Raw genomic sequence first — 25,055 nt, 5'->3', positions numbered from 1 at the left:
CAACCTTTCCAAAAACCAAAACGTTGCTTGTAACTGGAGCCTACATGGGGAAATCTGGCCAGGAGGACAGTGAAATGCAAAATGGATCCATCAGCCAGAAGTTTCACTGGACCAAAACCCCCAAAAATGACCCGAGGGATGGAAGGAATTTTGGCATTTTTCTCACTTTTGTAAAGTGAACTTCAGCCCCTCTCTGTGCTGCTATTGTATGTGATCTACAGTGTTTCTCTCTTTCTCCCCCATTCTGCCTTTGCTGCCTGTGAAAATGTACTCTCACTGATGTATGTCTGGCGGGGCAAAAGTTCATCGAAGGCAGTGAAGATGTCAGCCTGAGAGTTATTCATCTGGAATTAAGCCTTGAAATCTTACTGCAGAATCTAGTCAGTGGGGTGAAATAATTTCCTGTTTTCAAGTACGTACAGGGATGCATTAAAGGATTTCAGTTATTTAGAAATTAGAGTACCATATCTTATCTTAGGACACTGTCAATACACTCAAACAATTCATGTTCTTTAAACAGCTAAAAAATGAACGAAGGCGGCTAGTAGGTATTAAAGGTCGAGTTCACAATCAAGATTATAAAATGTGATTACAATTCCTCCTTCTACTGTTCACCAAAGAATCCCAGACTGTATCAGCCTCCTTCCTTTGTCTTTGCCTTTCCTTTGTGTCTTATTCAACTCTTTGGTCTCTAGTGTGATGACATTAAATAGGCACGATCATTCAAGAACACCACTGTGCAGGCAAGTGTACGTGGTTGTATACTGTTATGTTGTGTCTTGAAATTTCAATAATTAAAGTAGAATTTAAATATTTAAATTAGAGTATTGGGTAGAGTAGCTATTTTCAATAGCATATAATATTTCCAGTTAAAAGCTATTTTTTCGACTAAATAACGAGGTAGTGCATCTTCTCTTAAACTAGCAAAAAAGTCAGAAATGACTGTGCTGCAGCTTACAGTCTGTTCTCCAGCACAGATTGTGCACCTGCGTCTTCTCCTCCTCTGATTCAAACAAGGGAAGTTGGAGAGGTAGAGGTAAGGGAGCTTTAAAAGCCCAGTCACACACTAAGAGCCCCAAAATAGTCATACATCAGAAAAACGGACTGTATTTTTATTATGCTTTGAAAGAGTAGCTGGTTCTTAATCGACATTGCTTCCATGTATTCAGTTGCTTTTTTGGAGTAACTTTCGGAGCTTGCCACTGTTACCAAATATTTTGTTTCATTTGCCTTATATTTGCACTGAATATTCTGCTTACTGATTAGAAGGGCACATCATATAATATTTGTCACTGTCCATTGATGCAGGCACCCCTTACCTCCTTGACTCATGTCATTAGATAAGGAGGAGGAGGACCAGGGAGGAATGAATAAATTGATAATAATGGGTTATTTTCCTACCACTGTTGTAAAGTGTATTTTCTATTTCACTGTCTTCATCTTTGTGGATCCATCAGAGGGTCAAAAAAACACTTTAAAACATTGTAGATGCTCCTTTTTTTTTTATAGCATTGTCATACTTGTGATGATAAGCCACGCTGTTCTAACATAGCTGGCACCGAAACATAGAAAGTCTCTCACCAGCAGAGGTATAAGTGGCTTAACCTCGGGAGTTGAGTTGTGAGTTGAGAGGTTAAGTGGCTGAAATTGGAGCTCAGCAGATAATCTGTTGAAAACTTGAAATGTAAGGCAGAGTAGTCTTCACCGTCATCTAAGATTTCAGGGCCTTGACGTTCTGTCTGCCGGGACGCCACTGTGACGTATTCAAAAACAGCCGCTAATGTGAAAAACATGACTAGGAAAAAAAAAAAAAAAAAAATCCATCAAATGAAATGAATTCTGCAGAGTTCAAATAAATCCGGGTAAGAGACTGTAGCTGGAGGCAGAGTCTGATTTAAGAATATTGTTGCTGTTCCATCATTTTTAATGGTGCCTGCACTGCATGTCCTTGAGGAAGAGACTCAGTTGACGGAGAAAACAAGATAAAATAAACCTTTTCAATTACGAGGAAATGAAAATGATACGGGATCATTTTACAGAGTGAGTCTCTCCCACACAAGTGTCAGCAAACAATAACAGCACGCTGTCACCAGGGAATTCCAACTCATCTGAAATGCCTCCCTAAATGCCTCCATTAGGCCCCCTGAGGTATCCGAGCTGTAATCTAGGCTTTATTGCAATTCCTTTATGGCGAGAGGTCAACCGGCAGAGGTCAACAATCCCTCTGCAATCTGGCTGCGAGCGTCACTTTCAAAAAAAAAAGGCAAGAGGCGTACGCTGGAGAGTGACAGCGGTGGCACGCCCCGAGCATTCACCCGCCAAGTTCATTAGCTTAATATCTACGGACATCTGTTTAACGGGCGGGCTGTTACTACATCTTACCTAATCAGAGCGTTCCTCTGGGAAATCATCCTGAGGAGTTAGAGACGCCATCAAACAAGCGGCATCCCTGCCATTCACAGGGGCGCTCTATCATCGCTGTAATTAGGATCTCTGTGAAAAAGGAGCCACTTCCTGACAGCTTATTATTTTATATGAGGGAGGAAGATACACAGCTAATATAATGTCCTTATTAATTTGAGGCTTTTAGGAGATGCCCTTAGCCACAAGACCCTAAGACAAGTGAGCAGTATTCAGAGTATATTGAGTCTTGAATGTGTTCAAATCAAAGGTGAAAGAAAGCTCCTACGTTACCTTTAGAGTCTCACAGACTTAGACAGAACTGCCTCATGTAAGCTTCACATCAACTTTTAAATGCATTTTTAAACAAAATGACTGCGTGGACACACACATACATTATGAAGGGATCTTCTAATGGTCAGTATGAACAGGAGGAATGATTACAGTGAGTAAAACCTAATTCAATGTTCATTTGGGCTCCTGACTGATGTTTTAAGACACTTGCAAAATTGTGAACCCGTCCTTTAATTAACAATATAATGATGTACAATTGCCTGTGTTCAGTTTAGAGACCGAAGAGTTGAATAAAACACAGTCAAAGGAGGGAGGCTGAGACAGTCTGAGATTCTTTGGTGAACAGTAAAAAAAAAAAAAGGAAAAAAAAAAAAAAGAAAACTGAAAATCCTCTTCATGACAATTCCAGGTGCCTTTAAGTCTCCACAGACAGACTTCAAGTGTTAAATCCATTAGCATTCCATGTAGCGGTGGACGAAAAAAAAACACAAAACACAACAATGTGCAGCTAGTCTTCTGCATCCAGCGTGTCCTCAGGTTTGTTTAGGCTGTTGGCAGTGAGACCGCACAGTCAAACGAGTAAACCATGTCAATGTTCAAGAAATTTGGACGATGGATCAGAACAGCAGAGCTTGCGTTGCGTGTATCCACCTGAAACCCTGATCGTTAAAACAAAACTGCAATTCGTGCAATTATGTCATTCCCTCTGTGGCTTTACAGCACACATATCAGTTCTTAAACATGAGGATGATTGAATTGAGTGTGTGTTGGCTGCACCTCATGCTGTCATGTTAAACCCAGACCACTCCACAGCTCTGGAGGGGCTTTAACAAGCCTCGCACAGATTATAAATTCAACAGAGCTGGCCGTGGCCGACATCCAAGGAAAACTCTTTGAGCACACATGACGTGACAACTGATCTCCTGCAGCTCATGTGAACACATTGTACAGATCTCATGGTAAGACAGATGAAGAAACCGCTGAATACTGGGAGTCAAATCACGATCCACCGTCACGTTACAGTCAAACCCAACAAAAATTCTTGAATAAAGTTCACACTTCCAGGCACTCGGGAGAACACCATAGCGGTGATTTCTTTACATTAAAGAACGGTCTCGCTGATTGTGAGATTGTGTGATTTAAATTCTAATTTGTTGTATTTTAAAGAACAAGTGGTGGCTGGCAGGGAGGAGTGGGTGAGGAGCAGTTTTATACTGCGTTTCATTTATCATGGAAGTCGGAAGTCGGAGCCGGAAATGACATCACACCTGAGTTTAAAGCGTTCCAGCTTAAAGAAGTCAGGAAACCAGTTTTAGCTAGGTTAGCCATTGATAGCAATAACAGTTAATAAAAATGCATTTCACTGTATTTTGCACATAACAACAGTGTAGTAACACATCCACAGACAGATGTTGGACAGTGCTGTGTGTATGACTGATTTAACGAGTCAGAAATCCAGCTTCAGAGGGCATTCCAGTTGAAATTTCTGACTGGGAACTGGGAAATGATTCATCGTTTTAGCTAATTTTTAGGCAATTGCAAACTATCTAGCTTACTGCTGGTATATTTTTTATACTAACTATTCTATTTTTGTTGACTGATACTCTATTAGTAGTAATAATAATCTTCTATTTATATACTCTCATGATGTCAGATGGGTGCTTGTCGTTGTAAGTGGTGCTGGCATACTGACGTGCATTATATTGACTGGTGTTCCTAATATTTTGCCCCCCTTGTGTAATGTTAACGGGTTGGACAAAATATTAGGAACACCATTCAATATAATGCACTCTATGTTTATTACTGAGGTCATAATGAGTGATGGTGGAGTATTAAAGTAGAATTATCACCTTCTTGACGATGTCAACAAAAACTGAAAATGTTTCAACTTCATAATTACAGAATTTAAAGCAGAGCTGTTGTATTAGATAGCATTAGATTGCACAGGTGTTTCTAATAAAGAGGCAAATGCTCCCTGAAAGTCAAAATACAGGGTTTCAACCTGCTCTGAATCTTCAGTTTGCAAAGTTACATCGACTTCCTCCAAAAAATTGTACATTCCCACAAACAGCATCCATCCCATCGCCTTTGCTGCTAAGGTTGTTCCATTTATAATAGCAAATCAGATTTCGACTTGAGCATGTACGGATATTTGAGAATAAGAATGAGGTGAAATCCTAATGCTACTATTTGTTTATGTTTGGAAATGTACAGAATATGTCTCCTTTAATAAACAATGACTGCAAACTGAAAAATCAGTGTCATAGTGTTTATCTCCAGTCACTCATTGCCATTTGTTTCTGATGATACGTGAAAGACTTAAGTTTATGAATCTACTAAACCATGTCATAACAAAAAACAAGCATAGCACAACGCTGGATAACCTCATAAAAAAGCTCAAAACATGAACAGAATACACTCATGTATTATAAACTGAGAGGTAAAAGTTTAAAAGAATTAAAAGGTGTCGCACAAAAACGGGTCCCATGGCTCTGAATACTTTTCATAGCGCGACCTCGCAATTTTGGGGGAGATCCAAAGCAATCCCCAAAGGAAATGAATGTTTTGCAGGCTTTTTATTATCATTTCAAAAGTAAGTGGTTGATGGGTGTTGGACTGGAAAATGCCTTTTAACAGCTGTCCAATTAAAGCTTGTTGATCCATTCATCATCGCTAATTTTCACAAGTGCAAATCTTCCACTGATGGAAACAAGGGGGCGATGGGTTTTAAGAGGTTTGTCTTTGGAGTCCTGTTTGCTTTTTTGTGCTCAGTGACAGACGGGGCTCAGCTTCCCTTCCTCCAGTTAGCTAGTCCCGTCCACTGCAATACAGGAAGTGAGTGTTTTCTGTGGGGATAAATGGAATGCCAGAAGAAAAGTGCAAACCCCAAGTTGAAAAACACTCCCACCAAGACAACCCATGAAAGAATTCTGAGAGTGTCGCCCAATACTATACTCTTCCAGGAGGAGGGTGAGAAGAGGGCTAATCTTTTGGGCAACACTACCCCCCTGCTCAGCTGGAAAGGAATGTGCCTTTTCACAAATTGAATTGAGGGCATGCCTGGCATGGAAATAATAAGGGAGAAGAAGTCACAATTTCCCAGATTGTGAGGATGGGGGTGGGTGAGCTTCAAGTGGAGCAGCTCAAGTCTTTTACCACTTTCCAATGAGTGAAGACATCTGTGTTCCTCATACACGTCCATGTTATTTTACACATGTTGTTGCTCCAACCTTTAGCTCTTCTGAGGCTTATCAAAATGCATAATGAAATGTGGCTTTCATATGGAAGCCCAGTATGGATATTCATATATTTAGACCTATCATCAGCCTCTGCAGCCTGACCTAACGTACCTTAACTGCCTTTAAATCCTGTTCTCACCCATGTACAGATCAGCTGCCTAACCAGGCCCTGCATCCACACTTGATCTGCCAAGGCTAAGCTACAACGGCTGGCAGCTTCATTTGAATGTCACGACCCGCTCAGTAGTCCAGCCATCATCACAGTTACAACTAGCTGCTAATTAGCAACCTCTCTGGTGTGAGAAACTATTCCATGCATGAATCATGTCCCTTGACATATAAAATATGAAAGGTACAAAATCATGACTAAAATGTCTTTTAATGTTTTTTTTTTTAAAACAACAAATTCTTGTCATGTTACTAAACTACAGTATGCTCCTGTATGTTCTGCAAACAATCATGAGGGTGAATTATTTCAGTCAAAGTTTTAACATGGGGAAATTGTTAGTATTCCATGTGCAATGACTTATTTGAATCCATAATGTGCAGTATATATATGCACACACACACACACACACACACACACACACACACACACACACACACACACACACACACACACACACACACACACACACACACACACACACACACACACACACACACACACACACACACACACACACACACACACACACACAAGCAGGGAATTCTTCAGACCCACTGCATCCCTGTTGCTCCACCAGTAAACTGAGCCATTGTCGTTCTCCTTGCTAACAAAAACTGGAGAAAACTAGTGTGCCGAACAGATATGTACTACTACAATAAACCACTTATATTGACCACTGATATTATTTCAATACTGCAGATGTAAAAAGTGCTAACACAGGTATTGTTATTATATGGCTTTACTGACTTTGTATAATGCAACTCTTTTAGCTCATCAGTGAAGGTGAAGAAGTAGAGCCGTGGTGTCAACATGGTCTCAGATGAGTTTATTAGAATTAACGTAAACAAGATAGGTGTTAGTTCTAATGACTCTGAACAGCCCATCACCACAAACATGATTCAATTTGTAATTTCTGAGAAGAAGAAACACACACACACACACACATATATATTGACCCAGAAGTCCTCCCTTTTTTTATATGATAATCCACTCTTATCATCTATAGTCTGCATACTGTACCCCACTGACTAACCCAGCTTTCTTTCCAGCTCTCACAAGTGATTAACTGTTGTCTGATTGATGATGATGATGACGCATTGAACAGGTTTTCAATAGTTAGTACAGTTGGTACTTGGTACTTGGTGCTGCTTCTCTCACAGGTACAGGAAAGAGATAAAACACATCACCTTAATTGCAAAGACGGACTTTCAATAAACACATTTTTCCATCAAATATGAACTAATGTGTTTATGGAGAACTGAATTAGGATGACTATGTATCCTAAAGTAGTATACAAATCGAGAAGTATTCCTGCATGAATGACTTCACTTCCTGATCACGGATGACACACATAACACTGTCACGCCACTGTGTCTCAACATATCTTAACAAGTCCACTACCAGCTTTAGTAAATGGTTGTCAATATAGCTACACAGGAAGGAAAGTCAAATTATTACTTATACAACTTATACAATCATAATTCTCAAACTCACAGCCAAAATATCTAAATGGTTACGTTCAGGTAACTCAAAGCACAGCGTTAAAATTAAAGAAAGATTGTTGCCTTGTTAAAATATTGAAACGGTATTTATCCTAAAGCACCATATTCCACCGAGTTTAAACTGTTGTGAATGTTTTTGGGTCACTTAGGGGCAACAAAACAGGTTGTAAAGCACATATCATCATCTTATAAAGTTGATTTTTCAGCTGCCTGTTGCTCTGGGAGATGAGGTAGATGAGAACGGTTAGACTGAACCAAAACATTTAACTTACAGTCCTGCAAAAAATAATGAGCTGAAAACCGCAAAATCGCTTCATAGAGGAAATAAGAACTACAGAATTGGGCAATATTCTCTGAGGGTTTGTCATTATGCTCAACCTCAACACTAAACTCTGCATGTCTAACTATACACTCTAACCTCCTCTTTGGCAGGAGGTTAGATAATAGTGGTATAGTTTCTGTAGGACATACCGTTTGAACTGTGCTAGAAACTAGGTCACTTGTATGTTATAAGCACTGTTTTAAAAAAAAAAAAAAAGCTGTTGAAAGCTGGAATAACTTGAGATAAAGTTCCAGTATAGAAAATGCCTAATCTCTCACTGGCAAAACCTGGCAACCAGGCAGTTCCATGCTGGCACAGAGGGGTGGCAATGGAAAAAAAAAAAAAAACTGTTGCGCTCCTCTGCTGTTCCCCATCCTTTACTTGGTAACCGTAATTACATCCCCACATCCTGATGTGAAGCAGATATGCACCAGGAGCTTTTAACAGGCTGTGCAAAGAGCAGGAGGAACAGCTATTCATCCAGGGCGCTGAGTGTGCAGGAAAGGTCCACCGCAGGTCTTTGGTTGCACCTCGTGTTGCCATTACCCTCGTTCCGGGTGAGTTTTCGGGTAGAGACGGTGCACTTTCTCTGCTCACAGAAACTAGTGACAATAGTTCGCTGAGGTTGAACAAGTAGACACAACTTGGACTTTCTCTACTTTAGATTATAAAAGCTTGTAAGTGAAGTTCAGGCAACTCAGGTTTTATGTCTTAAGTCTTTTTTTTTAGAAACTACAACATGCTGCCAGTTTCCTGATTCTTTATTATAAAACTCACTTTTTTTTAACTTCCCATTTTAATTAACTTGGAAACTGAAACTTGATTATTTGCTGACTTGCAAATGGAAAATATGTGCCAACTGTGTATGTGGCACAAAAAGTAGCCAGAGAAAGTGGTTGGAAAAGAGGATATAATACTATGATTAGGCCTACTTTTCATCTATTTGCAGAGGAAAACTTCCTTGGTAATTACAGAGGTAATATTCAAGTTTCCTCCCACGTGTTGCCTTATGATTTAAGTTTTTTGAGTCGGACTATGAATAGAAAGAGGCAGAATAGGACTGGGTGAGCTCATGACTAGAATTGTCATCATGACCTCATTGGTAAAGCTCCACGTCACTGAAGATAGGACACACAGATAACTCCATCCCATCGCTTTATGTACTGTACATATACTTTGTCTGGAGGTTGAAAAACAAGCCAATTTAGTCTGCCATCAGCCACGAAGAATGTTGAGCACCTATAGTGTTTCCAGAGGGGGACATTCAGGGCCATGTGTGGCACAGCTAGACTGGCAGAGCTGACTCCTTACAAAACCACAGACATGCAGACTTGGGTTTCATTTTCCCAGGCTGCACAGGCACTCAGCGACCAAACATTACAGATCTTAGCACAACAAAAAGTCTCAATGCCTTTCAGCCACCTCTGAAGCCTGTCATGTTCTTCACACTTCACAATTGAACAGAACAAGTAGCATACTTATAATTGAGCTATTCTTAGAGTTTAAGGTATTCTTCTAGTGCTTGGAAGGGTGTTAATGGGTTATACACAGTATACAATGGACAACCTGATTGCTCAAGTTTATTCTAGACCATGACAACTGATTAAAACCAATAGACTGTAAGATGATAGACATAGATAGGTGTGGTGGCTTGCATTGGAGCCGGTTTGAAGCCCAGTAGCAGGTGAGCAAACTGTCAATCAAAGCTGTCAATCAACGCCCGCACAGTAGACATCAAAGCCACTATACGGTCAAGAAGAACATTTGATGCTTGGTAAACCATTTCCCGATGACACTCCGATATAGGTAAAACCATGAAATTTGATTGCTTTATTACACAAATCAAAATGTTTTTCTAAGATTTAATATTTATGTATATTATCCTAGCTCTTTCTGGACCAATCTCAACACCATATTAATATTATTTTTTGCCATTTCTCCATTTCATTAAATTTCTTTCCATTTCTGTTTTCACAGTGTAAACTGGATTTTATGACGATACTCAATTCTGTCTCCTTTCCACTGTGAACACACTACATCATCAAAAACTAATTGTGACGCAGCTGTTGGGAGCATAGATATTTACTGCTAATTTGATGGATATCAGGCTGTTACTGTCCAAGAAATGCTGTCTCTGAGTGAAGAGTTAGCAATAAACCTGGGATCATAAATATCTGTAACCACTGTCATGGCAGTCTGCCCTTCTTGTTGTGAGGATATCTGGCTCTTGACTTGGGACAGTGTCATGAAACAAAACACAGCCAGCTGACACTGGAGGACATGCATTCCTTTGTATACATGCTTGTGCGTATATGCATACCCTTGCAAACAATACCTCTAGTGTAATGAGCTGTGCAAGCTGAAGGAGGATGGTCACACATGCACAGTAGATGATTATCTTATCTGTGAGATGAAGCTATGACAGGGACGTGACGCAGACGCATGAGTTCACACTCTAGTTTTATTGAATTATTCAAAACATTTAAAATGAGGCTGTGGAACTTTTGAAAGAAGAAACCACACATTCATCTTGTAACAAGTTCAAAGCTGAATTCACAAGCAATAAAACGCTCTCTTTCTTAGATCAAAACATCAAGGATTTGCTACTGCATTCATTCTTGATCTGGTATGACCAGTGGCTTATAGTGACTAATAGATGTTGTTATGTAACTCTATTACAGTCATTTTGATGATTTGTGTGATTGTGTTTGTTGAAAATTAATTTTATTTTCAATAAAGTAAAAGCACTGCACTTCACCACTAGACATGTTTGTTTGTATCAGCTTGTTGTCCCATTTTATACTGAATGTGAACAAATTCAGCAACACCATGCTCACCACTTTGCTGTGGCTGTGATAATGCTTGCAAGCTAGCCAGTGGGCCTAGCAAACTTACAACATTATCAAACTGTTTACATAACGCTGTCTTTTTAATTTGAGGTGAGGGGTGTTTTGTACAAAAGAGGGATCCTTGTCACTATCATGAAAATCTTCTCCTCCCCAGACATCCATCTATCTATCTATCTATCCATCTATCCATCTATCTATCTATCTATCTATCTATCCATCTATCTATCCATCCATCCATCTATCCATCTATCCATCCATCTATCCATCTATCTATCTATCTATCTATCCATCCATCCATCCATCCATCTATCCATCTATCCATCTATCCATCCATCCATATATCCATTTATCCATCCATCTATCCATCCATCCATCCATCTATCCATCCATCCATCCATCCATCTATCCATCCATCCATCTATCCATCCATCTATCCATCCATCCATCTATCCTGCCCTCATTTGAATAAACGTAGTTGCTGTTCATCAAAGTGACACAGTCCTACATTAAGATGCTTCATTCATTGTGTTGATTTTCATTATAAATAAGATGTTATTTCTGTTTTTAAGGCTATGTGTTGTCTGGCCACATCTACAGAAGCTTTTAATTCCTCCTTACCTTTATTCATTTTTTCAATTTAGTTTTTAACCTACGTCACTCACTTTTATTCTCGCTTTACTGTAAAGCTTTTTGTAACACTGTTCTCAAAAGGTAAAATGTTTTTTAATGTTCAAGGCCTTATGGCTGCAGCTCCTCAAAGTGGGCAATCATGGGCAATATTTTGAACTCTCAAATGCACTTCACACTGCTGCTGCCTTTATTTATTTTTATTTATCATTGTATTCATTATTGTTGTCGTTTTATCCAGTTTTTGTCTCATATTTTTTCATCATGTGTCTTGCTGCTATGAGAGTGCCAAACTGAATTTCGTTGTGAAACTACAATGACAATAAACTTTCTAATGTCCTTATGTTCACTGCTGGTTGGTTGTTTGTGATGTTGGTCAACAACATAGTAACAGTCATACTGCTGGTACACTGATTGTTGGTACCACTGTATAAAAAATAGTCAAATGCCTCAGATGTGCTCAATGGAAGGTTCACAGGTCCACCCCATCTGAAACAGACCAAAGAAAACCCGAGTTGAACCTCATATGGGTACATTCATTTTCAAAAAAGATTGGAGGTGCACCCGAGCACACACAGACCCCCCCCCCACCCCCCACCCCTTAATGGACCAGAGCATTATAGACCCGATCCAGAATGCGGTCAACCTGAACAGACCCTAACAGAGAGAGAACACGAGTACTGGCAGCAGTGTGATGCATTATGAATTAATGTGATTAATTAACAAGCAGCCACAATGGGAAAGACTCATAGAAACAAATGGTGGACATTGGTTATTTGACATATTTGACACACAGTCCTGAGACCCACGGCTGAAAAAAAGAGATCAAACAGAAACCAGACAGACCGAGTAGAATTTGGACCTGGTCCAACAAGGGTTCAGGCTTGGCTCTCTCTTCCTCAAAACCAAGTGGAAGACCTCAGAGGAAGTGTGTAATGCTAAAGTAATGGCTTGCTTAGTCAATTTCAAACTTTATTGAAGATCATTCCAACACAAAGTCTTCTACTTCTTCACTGTATAATAGCTGCTTGTAGCTGCCAGATATTGATTTATATGGAAAAGTGATTTTTAAAGCTTTTCATACATTACAATTACTGGTGGTATTCAAAAGGCAGACAGTGACTCCTCTGATCACATGGAAGTTGCACATGGTCAAAATATACATCCCAAGACTAATAAAGCCTGTATTATTGTTCTAGCTGATGTTAACAGATGCTATCACATCCACAATCATTGTCTAAGCTTTTTATTTGCTATATTCTTACACTTTACAAAAGGCAAAGATATCTTTCAGTGAAACTCTTTTGGACAGTCCTTCTCTCACTTGGGAGGCAACACGTGCTGACCTGTGACATCATAGTGCAACTCTTCTCTTGACCTCCCGTGGGTCGACCTGTATTCACGGCACAATGTGACTGTCAACACTCATTCCCCGGCCCGGCGAGAGAAGCGCAGCATAATCAGCGCTGTCGTCACCGAGCGCTGTCATTAGGGACGGCTGGCTGAGCTTCTATGGCGGACCTAACACTGAGCCATCGGCGCCTGGCTGCCACTGCTGCTCTGTGACCTCTGTGAACGCCGCACCCCTCCACCTCCCCCTCCTCCTCCTCCTCCTCCACCCACCCAGGAGCACTAAACCACCGGCTCAACGCGAGCATCTCGCTACGCCTCGACATCGCAGATAGATGCGAGGAGGCGATCGGTATAGATTTATACTTTTATGCAAATAAAGCGGAATCTAGGAGGAAAATCATCTTTTCCTGAGAGAGCCAGTAGGATGAAGAAGTGTTCAAACTGCAGCCTTGAAATGAGTTTGAACATTTCAACAGTGAAGCCTCTCCTTTTCTGCAGCAGAGTCTAAGAATTTAATCTAAGCTGCATTCATGTTCTTTTCTACAGTGTAAAGCTTGACATCACAATCAGGATTCATGTCTTTGCCTTAAGCAAAAGCCGCCAATTAAAGCACAATTAATCAATGCGGTTTCCAATGTAGTAATCTGGAACACTTTAGGATAAATGTGCATTCCCATATGTTTTTTCCTATAGTGAAAAATGGTAACTGACATCATTAACTACTCAATGTCGAGTTTAATCAAACACTAATAGAGACAGAAACGCTGGCAAAAAGACAGAAATGAGACGAGCAAACAAGAGATCAGCGTGTCAACTTCCACCTTCCACATAGAAACTACTGCTTCCTTATTTTTGTTTCATTTATTGAAAAAAACAGCAGTCAGTGGAAGTTTTACATACAGCTCCTATTAATGAAGAAAAAAAAAAGAAAAAGGAAGCACCTTAAAATGAAAACAGCGCGGTTCAACCAAAGCTGCACATATGCAAATTACATCTGGTCTTTTGAGAGTAGTTCTGCCAGTTTCACAGTGCAGCACAACACATAATAACACTAAACCGAAACTTCATTCTTCAACTCTGCTTCCCCGACTACTGAAAAACTTCTCTTTTACAGGAAGTGACACTTTTGAATAGTGCCCCTCAATGTAAAGAGAAATTCCACTTTTTTTTTTGTTTATCTTTCAATTTCCACTTTCAATGTCTCCTTTCAGTTCTTCACCTCCCTTTAGTGCTTACACTTGAAGTGACACTTAAGACGACACTTCAATTTATATCATCTTTCAGTTCTTGCCCTTAAACTGACACCCCAAACACCTTTTCTAACTTCTTCTGACACTTCAACTCCTTTCAGTGCTTCCACTTTTTCAGTTTTTCAGTGACGTCTGAAATTCAGTGTGTATTTATACTCATATGGAAACTTTCATCCTCTTTGTAGGACTTTGATTTGAACGATTTAATTGGAAGTCATCAGTGAATGAAGTTTGCTCAGTTGTCATGGAGACAGATTGTTGCCATCACTTGTTCTAAGTATGGAACTTGATAACAGGTAGTTGTATAAAAAGGCTGGTAAGTAGATCCTGATTTGATATCAAAAGCTGGAAATCTCAAGTATTTTAACAGAATTAAATGATTGTTTTGAGCATTTTTTAAAGAAAACACACCTTTAACTACTGAATATGATATTAAAGCAAGTTCTACATTAAAGGTGCAACATTAGGTTTCTTTACCTGGATGGCTGAAGTTTAATTTATAACGAAATCGAGTCTGAAAGTAGACAAAGGGAAATTTAGAGGAAGCTCTCACTGTAATTTCCCCTTTTTGTACATGAGTGAGTTGATGAGTAGTCACACACAGATCCTTAATAACATAACTACTCAGCCCTCAACTCTCCGTCCTTTAAAGCTTTATATAGCCACAAGAAAACATCCAGACCGACACCAACATGGGCACGACGTTTTTTACTTAAATCACCTCATAGGAGTGGAATAGTGTACAGAGCGGTGGTTAGACTGCCGGGGCTGGCCGGGTCACTCTCCAGCTGTGTGCAACATAATGAGCTGCAATTACTCCGTATGACAAGTTAGCATTAAGTCCTCTGCTGCTACCGCTGCACTGTGTCGGTTTACCCTGAGAAAGCAGCGTGTGAGTCAGACTGCAGATACGCTGGTCCCACAGCTGAACGGCTTCTTATCAGAGCTCAGTTAATCAGTGAACACGGCCTGTATCAACAGCTGTGCCGCTCAACTTTTTCTGGCCCGCGGCCTTAAAACACACACAGTTTGGTTCGGGGATTTCATTTTGGCTGTTTTCCCAAAGAACCTTTGAAACTGCACCTATGTGTAATTAAGTGGTAACGAGAATCTTTTTCAATTTTTTTTTTGGCAGCTATCTTTGGTGATATGCACTCATTACACCGAGATCACTGCACTGTACTTTCTAGGATTATTTGGCAATTCAATTTTGGTCGAAGGTGCACTATAAATCAACACATTCAGTTTCACTTGTCTTATTTTAACTTATCTGTTTCTATGTTGTTTTCTAGAACTACAAAATACAAATAAAAAACTAAAACCTGACATTGAAGGAGCACATCTAAAGGATTTGATGAACTGGCTATGAATACATTCTTATTGAGTAAGACAGCAACATGGACACGCACCGCAATTAATTACTTGAAATACCAGAGTTTTAAGTGAATTCTATAAATGAATATATAATCCTGAAATGTAGAAATAACTGATATAATATATATCTACCACAATAGAGAAGAAAAGCATTAATATCAAGCTGTGACACGTGTTTAAATGATCAGAGCAACAGGTCACTGTTGTGTGACTGTGTGTTGGATGAACTAACCCATTCTATGTTCCATGACATCAGTCTTTACTGGAGGACATCCATTCTTTATAAAAAACCAACCAGGACTGAAGCGGTCTGTCTATAGTTTAGATGGAAGACTTCAGTCCTGGTTGATTTTGGTGCATCCATTGTTACAGGTGCTAGGAGGCGTGGGTTTCATTGGAATTGACATGTCTATCAATCATTGGTGCCAGCAAACACACCTTGAGCAACTATTTTGTCAGCAACACGCCAGAAGAAGAGCAACTACCTGCTTACATCGCAGCCAAAAAAACCATATGTGTCACAGGCCTTCTGCTGGTCCACATCTGATCCACAAGCAAGCTGGAAAACTGGAGTTGTGTCAAATCCAACGTCCAGCAGTGTGCTGCGGCCTAGAGCTACAACCAGGGATTATTTTCATTATCGAGTAATATGTCGATTTTTTCTCTCCATTAATGGTTTTGTCCATGGTTGATGTCTTCAGATGTCTTATTTTGTCCCGACCAAAAGTCTACAACCTAAAGAGATTCTGATTATTGTATAGAAGACTAAAAAAAACTGAAAATATAGATTTATGAAGCTGGAATCAGATCATAGGGACTCGATCAACATCGTTGGAGATTCATTTAAAGGTTGACAAGCTACTGCGGTCATATGTTACTTTTGCTTCGTTATCTTATTGGATACACAAGAAAGGACAACTACACACAGAAAAAAAAAAACTAAAAGATGTAGCCACTGTGGCCACTGGTGGTAATGGCAGGATAATGGTGAATATTAAAATATATGTCAACCCTGTCTCTTAGTTGTTTTACTTCTGGAATTAAACCATTGAAATGTTCATCAGCCTCATACTAAACACTGTAGGACAGTAGGAGACTGATGAAGTCATTAAACTCACTCAGTTACACAACAAAATCTATCTAAAGTTTGCTAGCGAGAGCCGCCACTAACAATTATAATAGTTTTAGCATTTTATTTTCTGAGAATAAGGACAGGGTGTTTTAATATACTTTTAATCAAGTTGTCAAATCCTCAAGCCTACAATAACTTATTATAGTGTCAACTTCCCATAACTTTAAACTTGTGGGAAAATAGTTGCACATAATCACTCTGGAGTCATGTTTCTGTCCACCTGAATGAAGAGGGATGTAAGTCCAATTTTCACTCTCTTTTAGCTCTGTTTTTACTCTCTACCAACTCCTGAGGGAAATATCTGGCTCTTTAGCTGCTAAATGCTCCACTATGTTCAGCAGCTAGTCTACAGCTAACTGTGTCTGTTTGCTGTTAGCAGAGCAGGTAGTGTACAGTGGATTTTTTTTTCTACAGCTTTTCATCTGAAAACAGCTGTGGCCAAAACCGACACTATGAGAGCGCTGAGAGTTGAACCAAAACTGTAAAGTTGCAGCTGGACAGCTAAACAATCAGCTGAAACATGAGCTATAAAGCTCCATAAAGCTGCAAAGTGACTGATCATTCTCTGTAGGTTCATCACTATGTGCAACACCTCTCATGTCATTATAAAAATATTAATTTTAAGCACTTTGATTATACAATTTAAACAATATTAAGGGGCATACACAATATTTTTCTTCTTGATTCTAATACCTGAACCTACAATATATACCCTATATTATAGAGGGGTTGGGAGTCACACATATTCCCTACAGCAAAAACACAGGAATTCCTCCACTGTTCCACAGAGTTCAGTCTCCTCCACACCCTATACTTTCTGTGGACAAACACCGCAGGAGAATACGAGCGCTTTGTGCTGACATTTGCTGTTTGCTCAACCTGGAACAGCAGCCCAAGATGCCATAACTCAGTTTAACTACCATGTTGATTTTAATGGAGTGGCCACACAGCAAACTGTTGTTGGCAGTACGATAACATCCAGTGTTATGGTTCTGTCAGCTGACTGCGACATCCCCGTTTCAACATTCGGCTCAGCCGCTGGGCTTGGTGGACTTCAGGGAGTCTTCATCTTTAGTAAAACATTTTTTTTTAATAAACACCGTCAGCCTCATTTGTTACACGTCCTGTGTGACGGAGGGTGTGAACACTTTCATCTTTGCTGTCATGGCTCAGAGAGGAAAACGGAATGGTATGCTGAGTGAAGCAACACTGGAACCAACAAGAAGTGAAAGTGATATGGTTACACTTTACATGAAACTGGTGTCTGTTTCAGCCGCCCGCAACTTCTTCTGTTACTGTCATACTGATTTAACCATTTACGTCTGGAGAGATGCCTATCAGCTTTATTTTAGCTTCTTTATGTGGGCTGTCTTTTGGTTTGAGGCCTTTAGTGCTGCTGTGATGATTTTCAATGCCTGACTTGCTCTGATACCGACCTAAACCTCAGATCTTTCAACATCCAAGCCACAACACATCTTTAGATAACTTGTGGCCTGGTCTATAACTGGCATAGTTTTGTCTGTTAAAATGGTAAAAAAATAAAGTTAATTTAACTTAAAGTGACAAATATATTAGTATGAACTAGTTCTCCAACAACTACCTTTAATTAGACATTTAGATACCTACATTTGGCATTGAAAACTACAGATTACACTGACAGCAACATTTATGTAAGTTTTAAACCATTCTATCAACATGTTATTGAACCTTTTTCATCCTAAGCTCTATAACTTTATACTAAATATATACTAACTTTATATTCATCATAATGGTCTATATTCACTGCACAGTGCTGGAAGTGCTGAGTAAAAAGAGGAAGTGTGCTATGGTAAGGCGCACACTGCATCTCCTATCTATTTTCACCGCTTCTAGCTGCACATTTCCCCATGTTACATTCCATTTAAGTCACTAACAATTTCAGTTTACCACATTCCATGACATTGCCACTTGCCACCCCATTCTAGGCCTCTGGGGTTTCCTGTCGCCTTGTCTATAACTGACAATCAATTTGCTAAACAAGAACATTTGGTTTACATATTGGTTTACAATTCTCCGAAACCTTCGATCATATGAGGTTTCTTTTACCATCACAGTGCCGTCATTTTACAAATGATTTCTTTTCTAACTCTGAATCATGATAATGCAGTATGGTTAAATTAATGGAAAACACATTGGTTAAGTCAAATGAAATGGTTATGGTTGAAGTCAGGCAACTAAAACACAGGAAACTGAGGGAAAGACCCTTCCACCACCGCAACCTCCAGGTCTTTACTTTCTGGCTACTTACATAAAGGATGCACAACTTTTTTTACATTAGCATTGTATGTAATTGAAAGGTGCAGAATCACATGATATCAATGCAGTTCCTGGGCATTCTCAGCTGCAACTCAATGCGTTTCATTTTTTTTCAATCAGACTGACTTAAATAGTAAATAACAGTGTCTACACCCGCCATCTAATTTGTTTTACTCATTTGCGCCCCTACAGGTCGCTAAATTGATTGTTTATTAGGCTGCGAGTGTTACTGAAGCACATTTGAGTACACAACAGTACATCAACTCAATGCATCCACTGTGATGGAGGACTCAAACTGCTGCTGATGTGCTGCTTGCTGGTATAGACAATGCACTAATGGATTAGGATGCTTGTGATTTCTCTCCTCCTGCTGAACAAGTGACCAGACCAGCCAGAAGCAAGAGGCTTGTGGTGACCAAGACACATTCTAACACTAGTTTCAAACACCAGTTGTGTATTTTTGACTTTGAAAGACTATCTAGACACAACATTTAAGAATTATTCCTTTCATTACAGGCACAATGCAGAGTTTCTGACCAATAATAGTGATATGGAACAGTTTTATTATGAGTGGGACCATGTTTGGTTTGTCTGGTTTACGCACACGAGGATGCACATGCTCTCACCATTCCAATGATCTATAGGTTGGATGTAATGCCTCAACAAATGCAGCTTTTAAATTCTTTTTTTTTCTTATTTATTTGCTGTTCTTTTTGTGAGGTTGTATCTAAAACTTAGAAACATTTCAGGTTTCCGAATGTTCAATAAAACTGAGGAAAAATGTAAAGTAAATGATATTTATGTTTATGTTGATATTTTACGTTGCATTGTCATCCTGTTTTATCTCTTATAGTTGAGGTTTTAAGATAAGCCCATTGTGGTTTCTACCTCACCCGCATATGTTTTATTTTTTTTATTTACTATTTTACACTACGACTTTATTTTACAAATATGCAAATAAACCAATAAACAACGTTTTATGAAGAAGAAGAGGGAAATGCATTCAACTCAACCTCAAAGATACACAGCATGTGTTTCAGTGAGTAACAGTGAATGTGAACAGACTTTAACACTGTGACATTTAACAATTAGACATTTCAAACTAATTGATATTTTTTTTAAATAAAATGTCATAATATATTGAGCTGCGAGTGTGTAATTAAATTACAAGTGGAAACTGCCTCTTGATTAATATAAAGCCCGAACAAATATATGCTCTTCTATAAAATCAATCCCAGTTGTACATTTGTTAGAATATGTTAATGCTTTTGAATAATACACCTTCACTGACAATATTAGTGGCTGATCTGGCAAAGTGTTAAGAATAAGTCCACAAAACAGAACAACTTTACAAATCTAAGAATCCCTTTGTACACTACATTGCTCTACTGTACAATCACCTGTGTTACAAAGGTGCTATTGTTCCATGTTAACCCTTTGAAAGAGGTATTGTCTGACAGTATTCTAAGGTCTTTTGGGGGAACAGCTGTATACGTTGACAACCCCTCAGTACTCTATGAGCTTCTATGGTATGTTGCTGGGTCAGGGAGTTTTACAAAGGGGCCCTCTGGTATAAAAAAGAGGGCTTCCGACAGGTAGGCAAGCAGTTCAGCTTCAAGAGCAACACCGGCACCATCACCTCTACCAACACCACAGCAAACATGACTACCAAGTCCATGAACATGATGAGCAAGGTCATCTTCTACGAGGACAAGAACTTCCAGGGTCGTTCCTATGAGTGCATGAACGACTGCGCCGACATGTCCTCCTACCTGAGCCGCTGCCACTCCTGCAGGGTGGAGAGGGGCTGCTTCATGGTCTATGACCGCTCCAACTACATGGGAAACCAGTACTTCATGAGGAGGGGCGAGTACGCCGACTGCATGAGCATGATGGGCATGAGCGACTGCATCAGGTCCTGCCGCATGATCCCCATGCACAGAGGATCCTACAAGATGAGGATCTACGAGAGGGAGAACTTTGACGGCCAGATGCACGAGGTGATGGAGGACTGCGAGGACGTCAATGACCGCTACAGCATGTCCAACTTCATGTCTTGCAACGTGATGCAGGGCCACTGGCTGATGTACGAGCAGCCCAACTTCAGAGGCAGGATGATGTACATGAGGCCCGGCGAGTACAGGAACTTCATGAACATGGGCATGAGTGGAATGAGGTTCATGAGCATGAAGCGCATCGTGGATTCCTGCTACTAGATGGTTACTCCTGATGGTGCAGCAGTTCATTTCAAGACTAAATGAGTTACGACGCAACTCACGTCCAACGACATACACGAGGATGTTGATTGCAGCAAAGAGATGACAAAGACTGATGATCACTGAACTGCACACAGAGATTCGGCAACTAAAAAGGACTAATTGCAATCAACTTATGAATTACGAAACACAAATAAAGTCTACTTTGTTATAAAATATGTTCAACATTTCTTTGTTTTTTTCACTTGTGATGCTTTCCTTCTGATACCCTTTTCCCTATCAGTTTAGTAAATGGATATGGATAATATGTAGCCCAATACTGAAATTTAGCACCTGGTACAGATCATTACAATATGGTATTGAGTATTGAAAAATCCATTCAACATGAAGAATTATCTAAACAATACTTATGTGGGTGATCTTGTCAGTGCAGACATGTTGCCCTGGTTCTCTACAGAGTCTGGTTCTTAGTTAGTATAAAACGTATTTAGGTCTATTAAAATATTATATCATAGGTTGTTTAACATAGTGAAAACATGGTTTTGATATCTTTTTTTAAATCAAGGGAAATTTCTCAGGAAGTCCTGCTCTGTTTTGCATGGACAAAAACAACCTAATATAACCACAGTCTTATCTGATGGCCACTGAGCAGCTGTAGGTTCAAACCTTTACTCAAGGTACATCAAATAGGTAATAAAAGAGGAGCAAGCATTTCTCTTTCACTTTCCCCACCCGGATATACTGAAACTGTGACACAAGCCTGCTCCTTTAATTTTAAAACAAGGGTCGGTGTTGCCTTTGCCCCCCTTTGAAATTAATGACAGGGCTGCATTTCAGTGTCATCATGCAGAAATCTGTCAAATCATGTGGGACATTTTTTTTAGAAGGGCTTGAGAAAATGACATTTTGACACCGAAACATACATACTTTATTTAAATTGATTGATTTAAATTCATATGGAAAACTGCTGAGAACCTACCGAATTATATAAAACCCTTAAAAACATAAATAATAAACCCACCCTTTACTGTGACCATAACACTATATCCAGACAGATGTTGAGGCAATTAACATTAATGCATCTGGGTAACTGAAATGGCCAGTATTTTAATGCCAATATCCTTTAAGAAAACAATGTATTGATAAGTCAGCCTTGCAGTGTAGTTGATCTATTTCTGTTTGACTGTGAGAAGAAGCGAGCAGCTCTTTAACTGACTTCAACTGCCAGACCAACGTGAAGAAAAGGTTGGAGAGTGGAGACTGACTCAAAGGTACCACAAACACTTGGTAATGATTAATTCCTCACAGTACCGGGAAGAGCATCTCCTTCAAAGTGTAATGAATACAACTGATCAAAGTGGAAAAGTTCAATGGTCATGCGGCTCTCTGCGTTAATCCTTGTTAAGTCTCTGTGTATGTGGGAAAACCAGGCTCCCATTTTGGAGGTCAAGGTGTATCTGCTTTCTGTGACCTTGTCTGCTCTGTCTCTCACATTACAAGGTGTAGTAGCTCCCTGTCAGGCCTAATTAGAACAGATCCGAACAGATAACAGTTATTAGTCAGGCAGCCTCATATAGGCAAGGAGCTGGGATCCTATAAAGCCTGTGGCTCCTTTGGGGTACCGCCCACTTTTTCACAACAGCAAGATGATGCTAACCTACATATCAGTAGCTATGACTAAGGGATTTTTTAACTGGAATCACCAAGCTTCATGTTCCAGTAACCAACTGACTGTGAATAAGGAAATACTCATTCATTGGTACATTACCAAAGCAGAGGAGGTAACCTTTACTTTACAGTACTCGATACGTTTTTCAAATCAAACAAATTCCCAATCTGTGACAAACACTGTGATCAGATTCACTGTGGCATCATTAGATTGTTTTTGTTTTTCATAGCGTCTCCCTATTTAAAAAAAAAAAAAAAATGTTTTGGGTTCCCCTCATGGAGGCACAGCAATACACTGTATGCATATCAGCAGTCAGCTGGCCACTGGCTGTAGTTCTTGCTGTGTTAAAGTGCAGCTTCTAACATGAGGGGGCAGGGCAATGCATTCGTCAGCAGTGTTGGGTGTAACGCATTACTGTAATCACATTACATTTACCTGTAACACAGTAACGTAATGCGTTACAGTGTCTACAGACGTCTACGTGATGGTGAAGACTCATATCATTTTATTTGTTGATATATTATTTTTACACGACATCGCAGGCGTTGCTAAGGAGTAACGCGAAAGTAATGTGACGAGTAATTGATTACTTTCAGTAATCACAGTAACACATTACTTTTTTTTTTTAAGTAAGGAGTAATAATAATAATGATAATAATAATAATGCATTTTATTTAAAGGCGCCTTTCAAAGCACTCAAGGACACCTTACAAAGCACATAAAACACAACAACAGTACTACAGTAATGTGTAATACATTACATTTTTTAAGTAACGACCCCAACACTGTTCGTCAGTCTATGTCGAGGATAGTTTTGCATGATGGCTAAAGTTGACAATAGTATTTCTCTTCACTATTTTACACAATATTGAGCAACAAAAAAAAAAGACACCTATGGTAGTTATGGCTAAACAGTGAAAGCCAAAGACAACATAGACAGGCCACATCAGAGGTGCGGGGAAAAATCTGTAGTTTAAAGGACTTTGTGTTGCGGGGGGGGGGTTCTGTCTCTTGTGCTGCCAATGCTTCCTCCTGTGCCTCTGGTGTCTTGCGGAGAGATCACAAGAAGAGAAAGGAAAGGGGCAAAATATCCCTATTCACATCCTTTCATTAAGAGAAGCCAGCCATCTGCCAAATGCCTCTTCACATTAACTTTGCACCATTGAAGGCAATGATGGAGCAGGACAAAACTATACAACGCTTGAGCCATTACAGCCGGTACATCGAGTTCTCAACTGATTTATTTCCATTTTTACTCCATCTTTCGCACATCTCCCTCAACGGAAGCTGAAACCTAGTCTGACACGTCTTGCCTGGTGGGAAAAGATTGTGTTCAGACGTAATCTACAAGCAGACAACGGCAAAATAGAAAGAAGAAGAAAAAAAGGAATAAGTCGGGCAGCTGCAGAAATAATTCATGGATTGTGCTGAAAATAACTTGTTTTAATACTGCCTTCTGTGATCTTGGGCCGTGATCCAATGTGACGAGCTCCTGCTTGGTCAAAATCATCCATTTGGAAAAAAAGTGTTAACAGGCCAATCCAAAAGCAAACAATGAAGTCATCTTTATGGATCCACTGTCTATTTAAGCCTGTTAATTGGAACGGTGACACAGGTCGACAAACACACCAGGCCGTCTCTATAAAAAGGTACAACTTGGCAAAATAAAGGAGCTGAGAGTTACTGAGTAGGTTTAACAAGTCCGCAGGCCTCGTTTTAGATTGTTTAGACGTCTGGGTGCTGGCAACAGTGGCACCAAGGTTAGTCAAAAACCTGTTAAAAGAGAACAGAGTCTGGCAGGAAAGGAGTGCTATCAAAGCCGCTTTTGTGAGTCACATCAAGACATGGCTCTAACCGTTTGAAAAACAGCACGGGGTGAAGGAGGCTAGCATTTTCTTGGATACAGACAGCACTACTAGGGAAACCGAAGTGTCAAACAACGGAGTGGTCAACAGGACTCTCCACTACAGCACTAGCTAGAAAATTGGAATCATATGAATGATAGTTGTCATTGGTAGTCATAGGGATGTGTGGACAATGGTGGGAAAGGATTAGACACTTCAGGGGCTTCTGGGTGGTTCATTGTGTCTGTAAGTGGGTGTGCTCAGCCCCCAGCCTGTGCTCACATCAGCTCACACATCAGTCTATGATCATGGGCACAACTCGTACCCAACAGCTGGACTACGATTGGTGAGTGTGGGTTTATTATAAGGCTTAGGGGTTGGTGGGAACTGGGGGCTAGGAGAGGATCAGCCTACCCCAGAAGTCCTCCAAAAGATGCAGCCAAGAAAAGTAGAAAGGAAAAGAGGGGAAGATAGCTTCAAACTAAACGCATGTGGAAAAGTGGACTGCCTCTGACACCTT

The 25,055-nt window shown here is 39.9% G+C and overlaps 1 protein-coding gene across 1 annotated transcript; it reads left to right on the top strand.

The window, feature by feature from the left end:
- The first annotated feature begins 20,458 nt into the window (after positions 1 to 20,458).
- LOC133997444 (gamma-crystallin M2-like) lies at positions 20,459 to 21,022 on the top strand. The gene has a single exon (XM_062437023.1). It carries the CDS (start codon positions 20,468 to 20,470, stop codon positions 21,020 to 21,022), a length of 555 nt encoding a protein of 184 aa, XP_062293007.1. The 5' UTR covers positions 20,459 to 20,467.
- Positions 21,023 to 25,055: the final 4,033 nt, after the last annotated feature.

This window comes from Scomber scombrus, chromosome 17, assembly GCF_963691925.1.
Source record: "Scomber scombrus chromosome 17, fScoSco1.1, whole genome shotgun sequence".
In the NCBI taxonomy this organism is placed as follows: domain Eukaryota; kingdom Metazoa; phylum Chordata; class Actinopteri; order Scombriformes; family Scombridae; genus Scomber; species Scomber scombrus.
The sequence above is the reverse complement of the archived record's forward strand: the minus strand, read 5'-3'. Positions and strand labels throughout refer to the sequence as shown.